We start from the raw sequence: 7,995 nt of genomic DNA on the forward strand, positions 1-7,995 counted from the left end.
CATTTATTTAATACAATGACGAAAATGAGGATGAATTGAGACTAAAAGTGACGAAAATAGCAGAATTATAAATTAAAGTGAGACAAAAGTAATTTCAAAGGTGAAGTGAAACTAAATAACAATTTTATGGTGCAAATCAATTAATAAACCTTTTAACTAATTTTGAATATATATTTTTTTCTATTTCAACATATCTAGTTTTAATATTATATGATAATTTTCTTTATCAATAATATTGTATAATGCTTAAACTTTGGGATAAATTCTCTCATCCTTCACTAAAATTAGCTAGCCACATTATCCACAGTTTTAGTGTAACTGTAAACTTTTGGCTGTGCATCCTTCACCTAAAGTTATACTAAAACTGTGGCTTTTAGTATAACTATTGCTTAAGGGTTATTTTTTTATGGTTGTGTTTAAAAAGGAAAAATACTCATGTTGTGTTACGAGCAAAATTAATTGTACTAAACAAGTATGACCATAAAAACGTCACAAATTAAATACTCATGTTTAAAAAAGAAAAATACTCATGTTGTGTTTAAGGATGAGTAGATTCAATAAGTAAAACGTCACAAATTAAATCCGGTTGTTCATCAAACCAACAAGAATTCAAATTGAAAAGCAAAGTCATACGAGCTAATCTATGTGTTACTAAATTGGAAGACTGTCAGACATGTGATCAGCCTGGATTAGCAAGTCGAAGACCTCCCTAAATGCCAAAAACTCCACATGATACGAACTGGAGATGTAAGAAAATCACTGGACAAAACCTCCCATAAATTCACCATTGTTATCACGAAAAACCACCCTTGTGTCCCCTATTTTGTTTGAGCCATGGAGAGCCCCATCAACATTAACTTTCAGCCATGACGAAAGGGGAGGAGACAAGGAAGACGGGAACGACAGCGATATAGATGTAGGGAATCGTTGAACCGCATAAAAAAAAAAAAAAAAAAAAAAAAAAAAAAAAAAAAAAAAACCTTCAACCATAAAGAACAATGTTATGTAAAACTTTTGTGAGTTGTGTATGATGTCCAAAATTGACGTAATAATGAAAGTTTATTTATTTAGGGTTGTTTCATTGGTAGTCTACATATTGTCCTACCAGAAGGAAATGTTTAAGTATGTAGGAAGAAAAATAAAAAATCTGGAAGGAAATGTTCATGTCGTCTTCAATCTTTGTGTGTTGATTTATCAGTACGCTGGTATGGCACAATATTGAATAGAAAATGACACAGAGGCATATTAGGAGATGGAATTTTGAAGAAATTTTTCATTGTGTCCGGAATATAAGATAGTACATTATGTGTTACTTTACAAGTTGTGATATATTTGTGTTAAAAAATTAACTTTAAAAAGTAAAATTTTCCTTCACTTATATAATAACATGAGGTGCACCACATGTATTCGGAAGGAAATAAAAACTTCTTTGGTTAAATTGTGCCAAAAAATCCAGCAACCATATATACCCAATATGATCCTCTCCGAATCTTTTTGGTAAAGATATTGAAAATTCATAAATCGTGTTCGTTCATTGTACATCATGCAGTTAGTTTTTATTAAATACTTTTTATGTTTAATTTTAAATAAAAATATTTAAAATGATTTCTAACCGTATAATTTACGATAAATGGACACAATTTACGAACCTTCGAATCCTTACGAAGAAGATCCGACGAAAATCCGGATTCCATGTATCTCTACTTGCCGACTCCCTCTCCATGCGGGTGGGCCCGGTGGGGTATATTAAGTCAAAGTCAATATCAAACGAAACGACGTCGTTGCGACGTTGTGAGGATCTACTTCATAAACCCTACTTAGCCGGTCCTTCGCCAAACCCCTTTGCCTCTGTCAGTGCGTGTGAAATAAGACCCATGGAGGAAGGCGGAGGACAAGCAGGTACAGCAAAACCAAACCCCAAAGTATGCGAAGAGTGCAGAGAGAAAGCATCCAAGTACAAATGTCCAGGCTGCTCCGTACGCTCCTGCAGCCTTCCGTGCGTCAAAGTTCACAAGCTTCGCACTGGCTGTACGGGCAAGAGGCCCCAAACCAGCTTCGTCCCCCTCTCTCAGATCGACGACAATCAGCTCCTTTCAGGTACCTACTTTTTCTAATTAGTTCCCATCTTTGATATTTTTGGAATTTAAGTTCGACCCCCTTTTAAGTTTTTTTTTATTAGATTTTCCAATTGTTTCTATCTGTGGGGAATGCATTTGGTTAAGCAAATTTGACTTCTTTTTGGTAAATTTCAGTGCTTTTTCTTTCACTGTGAATGTTTTCATGGGCATAGTGCAGTTTTTTCGTGGTAGTTTTGCCAATTTTTTTGCATAATCTTTTGACTTTTGAGTACCTCGTTTGGGGGTTTTGAAGAAGATAAATAACTTATAGGATATAAATTCATATTTTTTTCTTTTCTGGATCGGGTTTGATGTCCGTTTGCGTATTTAACATGGGTTTTAGATTGCATTGTGAAAGTTGCTGATTGTACTCGCGTATTTTAACCATTGTATTTGTATTGACAATTCTGTTTTTAGATTACAATTTGCTTGAGGAAGTGAAGAGGGTTGCTGAGTCTGCTCAGAGATTGAGAAATAAGTTGTGCAGATATAATAATTTTAGGCTACCCTTTTACCTTAAAAGCCTTCGGAGTGCTGCTGCCAGTCGCAGGACAAAACTCTTATTTCTACCAAGTGGAATGTCAAAAAGGGAGAAAAATCAAACTCGATATGATCAAAGGTAAAATTTATCAAAGCTTTGGGGGACGGTTATTGCTTGGTCCTGTATATAATTTGAGATACGCTCTTATAATGAAGATGATAGTGAGTGGTCCAACATGTTTGTGGAGGATTTGAATCAGTCATTAAGTTTCTTATATATTTGTTTCTGTTGGGCTGATCTCCTTCAGGAAGAAATGCATCTCCTGGACAATTGAATGGCGATTTCATTCAACGGATGTTGTTTTAATTGACCATGAGTAAGCTGCTACGCTTTTTGAGAAGTCTAGTAATGTTTAATTTCTTAGTCTAGGCTTGGGTCATGTGTTTTGATAACTGATGCGTATTGATGCTCGTGCAGAGTAAATGAAAACATGAACCTATGCTCTGTTATGGAGAACCATCTAAAACCTGGGCCATGGAATCATCACCTAAAGCTATTCTGTGAGGAACAGCTTGACTCTCTCAAGCTTTTTGTTCGTAAATATCCGAAGGTTTGTAATTTTGTTTCTTAGTCTAGGCCTTAATATATATTTTTTTTCCTTTTAAATTAAAAAAAAAAGGAAAATATTTCTTAAGGTGCACGAATCTTTGAAGAATCATGAAAATGAAAAGAATAATTGGAATTTTTATGGTAAACCAGATGTGGAAGCAGCCTTTGTGAAATCAAGAAGATATTGAGAGTAGAAAATGTGGAAATAGTGACAAGGAAAGTGAAAGAAAAAGTTATCGATAGAAAAGAAAAGCCTTAAAGAAGATAAAAGATAGTTTGAACTTTGAAGAAAAAGCTATCGAATCTGTTCTTTGTACCTTTCATTGTGTTAGATGGATTGAGCATCACTTTTGCTGATGTTACTTCATTTTCTTACCACCTCTTAGTCTTCTGGGCTTACCTATGCTTTTTCCACCTGCTATGGGTGCTGAAGTTGCAACCTACAACTAGCTGGGTTTTTCTGGGCACACTTTTCTTGCAGTAAATGTAAATATCACAGAAGTGTGTACACACATGCACAATTTGTACATGGTATGGCGAAAAGTTTTGTCCATTGGGTTAAATTAGAATTCACTTTTAATCCTATTGTACCTGCTTTGGTGGTATTTTGATTATTTCTCTCAGAAATATAAAACTACTGCCTCATAATTGTTTCTGATTTTATCTTTTGGATGTTATTACAGGGGGCTAGGTCACCTTTTTGTGAGTTGGATATAAGAGTTCCGATAAGGCAGCAGTTAGCAAACTTAGTTATTTTGGAATACCCTGTCATTTATGTTTTTCTCCCTTCGCACAGTCTTGATTTTGAAGTAGTTAAAAATTCCCCTCCTACTTTCGGCAAACCAGAGCTTAAGATTTATGGAAGAAATGATTTGAGCGCAGGAGGTGTTCCCTTTAAGGAGGAGGAAATAGAAGAAGACAATAGCTATCCTAAGGTCTTTGATCTCATGAAACATGTGACTTCAAGTTCCCCACCTAATATCTCTAATAAAAGGAGGTGCGAGAAACCACTCGATGATTCATTTGCTAGGCCCTTGTCTGTAACTGTGGAAACTGGCAACGATTCACATTCCAGCTCCGATGCTAAGAAGCAAGTGTTTTTGGAAGACATGGACTTTGATTTTGATCAAGGCTTAATAGATGAGTACTCAGATCTTATGGCAGAAATTAATCCTGATGATTTTCTTGATTTGGAAGGCGAATTTACCAAGGAAGGAGTAGCAGAAAGAAATCTTTCGAGTGTCAGGAAGTTCTTATTAGCAGATGACGACGTAGAGGAGGGAGAAATTTTAGAATAATTGGACTTCATAGGATTCCCCAAAAAAGGAATTAGAAGAGGGAACTTTCGGGGGAGCATCACTAAGAGTTCTGCTGCCGACTGCATTTTAGTTTCTGGGTGATATCCAACTCTGCGGTTCTAGTTATTCTTTGTCTTAAGTAGCTGGTAACAACCGGCTAGAGCCGTTTGATTGCTTGATTTGAGATCTTAAGAGGTTTTCGTGTGTACCTAGTTTTTTTCCATCTCCTACCGCATGCCAAGTCGATACTCTGAGGATGCTTCACTGGCAATACAATTACAATCGCGGTCCAAATAGGACTGGAGTCCAGTTTCTTCAGCTTGGCGCAATTAAGAAGTTGGATATCCTTGCACCGGTTTATTCAGACAAATCCAATGCTCCTGGCAATTTGTCAGTATGGCTCCGATACACACTGATTTGAGGACATTTGTTGCAATGTCCTTTTCTTTCCCCAATTTACTTGAAGTAAAAGCTATTGTAAAATTATATTTTTTTTGACAAAATATTATTGCCTTGTAGTAGTAGTAGTAGTAGTGCTAGTACTGGATGGACTTCAGTTTGGCGTTGGCCTGTCATATCGTCGCTAATCCTGCCACATACCGAATTTTGTCCCCAACGATTGAATAAGTCTGTGAGGGGAATTATAAATTTATGAGTTTGCACAAGAGAAAATGGTTTCCAATTCTCCTAAAGGGCTTCATCGGGACTCTATCATCTGCTTATCAGGTGGCAATGGCATACCCAATTAATGGTATCGAAAAATAGAATTCTAGCTAGGTAGTAATCCACCAAGTATCCATGTTATGGATACAGGACGACTAACTCTTAACAAATTAATAGAAATATATAATTTGAGTTTTCATGCTTTTGGAGCAACTAAATTATTCTGGTAGCTACCCGTCTGTGATGATTTCCCAAGTTCTAGATCGAATGCCAAAATTTTCTAAAGAGCAATCGGTAATGGTTAAAGGATCTTTCGATTTCATCAACTTACCATCATTAAGCTCGTCCACTCCTGCACGAGGATACAAGGTCTAGTTAATCTATCAAAATGGACACAACAATGTTTGAGAGACCAAATTTCTAAACCAAATGACGTGAATGTTGATGATTGAATTATTACTCAATGATCATAAATGACTTAGTGATTTCCGGTTTTAACTTTGCCAAACAAGATGCTAAGTAAATCAGATGAGTGACTATTTTTTTAATACTTAGTATATACTCTTAAGTTCTTTAATACTGTCAATGGAGTTTAACTGTTGAAGTTATAACGAATTCAACCTATGTTTCGATGAGGGATCTTCGAAGGCACCGAGGAATTTTAGACTCAAAAGTTAGAAATGCACCACAAAGCATTACAAACCTCATGACTTAAATCTTGATTGATTGAAGATTTATTTTATAATTGTACCCTTGTTGGTGTTAAGGGAGGGGGACGCTATCTGGATCCCTTCTTCCTAATCTACCAAGTTTAAAGATCCAGACTATTGAAATTTGATTCAATGACTAGAAATAGAAGCTCAATTTAAAAGTTATAATAACTTTACCCGTTTGATCAAATTTCAATTGTCTGGATCTCCGAACTTTGTGGATTAGGTGGAGGACAAGGATTGTCTGCCCTCCACTTCCCGTGCCCTCTTTGTGTCCTCCTGTTTTGTGTAATCACAGTTAAGCTACGTTAACATTTTATATTATTTTTTTATAAAGATAATAAGACAAAAATAAATAGTAATATAAAATATTAACGTGACTTAACCGTGATCACACAAATATGAAAGTATAGAAAGACATCAGAAATGAAATGGCAGACAATCCTTGTCTTTAGTGGAAGGAATCCTTTTGGATCTCTTTCCCTTGACAGGTGAAAGCTTTGAAGATAAATAAATAAAAAATTTGGGTTAAATTATGCTGCAATTTTCTTTTGTCTATTTTTGACAAGTACTTTGTTCTAGAGAGATGGAGATGTGGAATTGGGCGGAGTAAAGGATAATGGCCTTAGACGGAGGAAGTGGAAGATGATTCTAGAAAACAGAAAATGATAACTAATAATAAATATTAGTAGATTATATTAAATAATAACTAGCACATAGGCGTACACAAAATACGTGAGAAAATTATTTTTGTTTATGAAATAAAAGTAGAAAGGAACTGAGTGGTAGAGAATGTGGGAGGGTAAAAGTTTTTTTTTTTAATTTTTTTTATTTTTAAATATGTTAGGATTATATGTAGATGAGACTTTGAAAAAAAACAAAACAAAATTTGGTTGTATGAAATTACATTTATGCCCCATATTTCTTATTCATGTTCTGTTTTAAATAGAGGCTTAAACTGGTAATTTCATAAGGTTTTGGTTGACAATGAGTATTTTATTAATTAATAATAAAGATAAAATATTATAGATATAGATTAAATAATAGAGAGATTATATTTACACATCCCAAATTACTTCTCCCACACCTTTTTAAAAATTTTAATATTTTCTATACAACACTAACTCTTGATAGAAAAATATTAAAAAAATTAAAAGGTGTGAAAGAAGTAATTTGGGATGTGTAAATATAATCTTCCTAAATAATGTAATATTAGAACCTTTCTTTTTAGTCTAACACTACACTAAATACTTCACTAAATCAGTCTAGCTTAATTTATTCTAAGCTAATCCAACATAGTCCCTAAAGTCAATCCAATCCGAAATAGATCGATGTAACAAACGCACCCTTAAAAATAAAAGTTTTCATTCAACTAAAATTCATAGATCAATCCTCCGATTTTCTTGTGTTCATGGTGAATATTGTTGAGTGTCAATGTGTCATACAGTGTCCCGATAATGAAAATCTTGAGCCTCCTTTCCCATTCGTTGTGATGGTAATTAAGATGCCTAAAGATCCATGGATCGGATACGATTGGTTGAGAGGTGAGAAGATATCCCAAAGGCTCAGCCAAATGGATGGTTCAGGTTTAGCATGTTCGCAATGGCATTTATTGGGCTGTATGTACACGCATCTTTATAATGAGGACTAATCAGTCATTGCAGTCTGTAAAAGTACGGTCCAATTGAGGAATTTGTCTTTTCATAGTACGTAACCCAGCCAATAATATGAGTTGTCCGCTTCAGTGACAATTTAAATTACTTTTAACTTTTTAATAAGGACAAGAGTTGTTTGCCCTTCTAGTTTCGGTGCTCTTCCGTGTTTTTTTATTTGTGTGATCACGGTTAAATTACGTTAATATTTTATATTACTATTTATTTTTATTTTTATAAAAAAATAATATAAAATATTAAAATAACTTAATCACATAAAATAAAAAAAAACACGAAAAGGCATCGAAAGTCCTTTTAATAATATGAGAAACATGCACGGCTTTTTATAACGTAGGAGTGTGACCTGTCTGCAGCGTCTTGGACTTTCTGGAAAATGATCATTTCCACTTCATTTCTATCAAATCCTCTCAATTCATTAATTAAGTTCTTATAATTTGATTAAAC

The 7,995-nt window shown here is 34.5% G+C and overlaps 1 protein-coding gene across 1 annotated transcript; it reads left to right on the forward strand.

Annotated features, from left to right (window-relative positions):
* Positions 1-1,823: 1,823 nt before the first annotated feature.
* On the forward strand, positions 1,824-5,027 carry LOC137734801 (uncharacterized). Its single transcript, XM_068474083.1, has 5 exons — positions 1,824-2,097; positions 2,535-2,736; positions 2,906-2,974; positions 3,076-3,208; positions 3,891-5,027. Exons 1-5 carry the CDS (start codon positions 1,875-1,877, stop codon positions 4,503-4,505), a joined length of 1,242 nt encoding a protein of 413 aa, XP_068330184.1. The 5' UTR covers positions 1,824-1,874; the 3' UTR covers positions 4,506-5,027.
* Positions 5,028-7,995: the final 2,968 nt, after the last annotated feature.

This window comes from Pyrus communis, chromosome 5 (assembly GCF_963583255.1).
Source record: "Pyrus communis chromosome 5, drPyrComm1.1, whole genome shotgun sequence".
Classification (NCBI taxonomy): Eukaryota; Viridiplantae; Streptophyta; class Magnoliopsida; order Rosales; family Rosaceae; genus Pyrus; species Pyrus communis.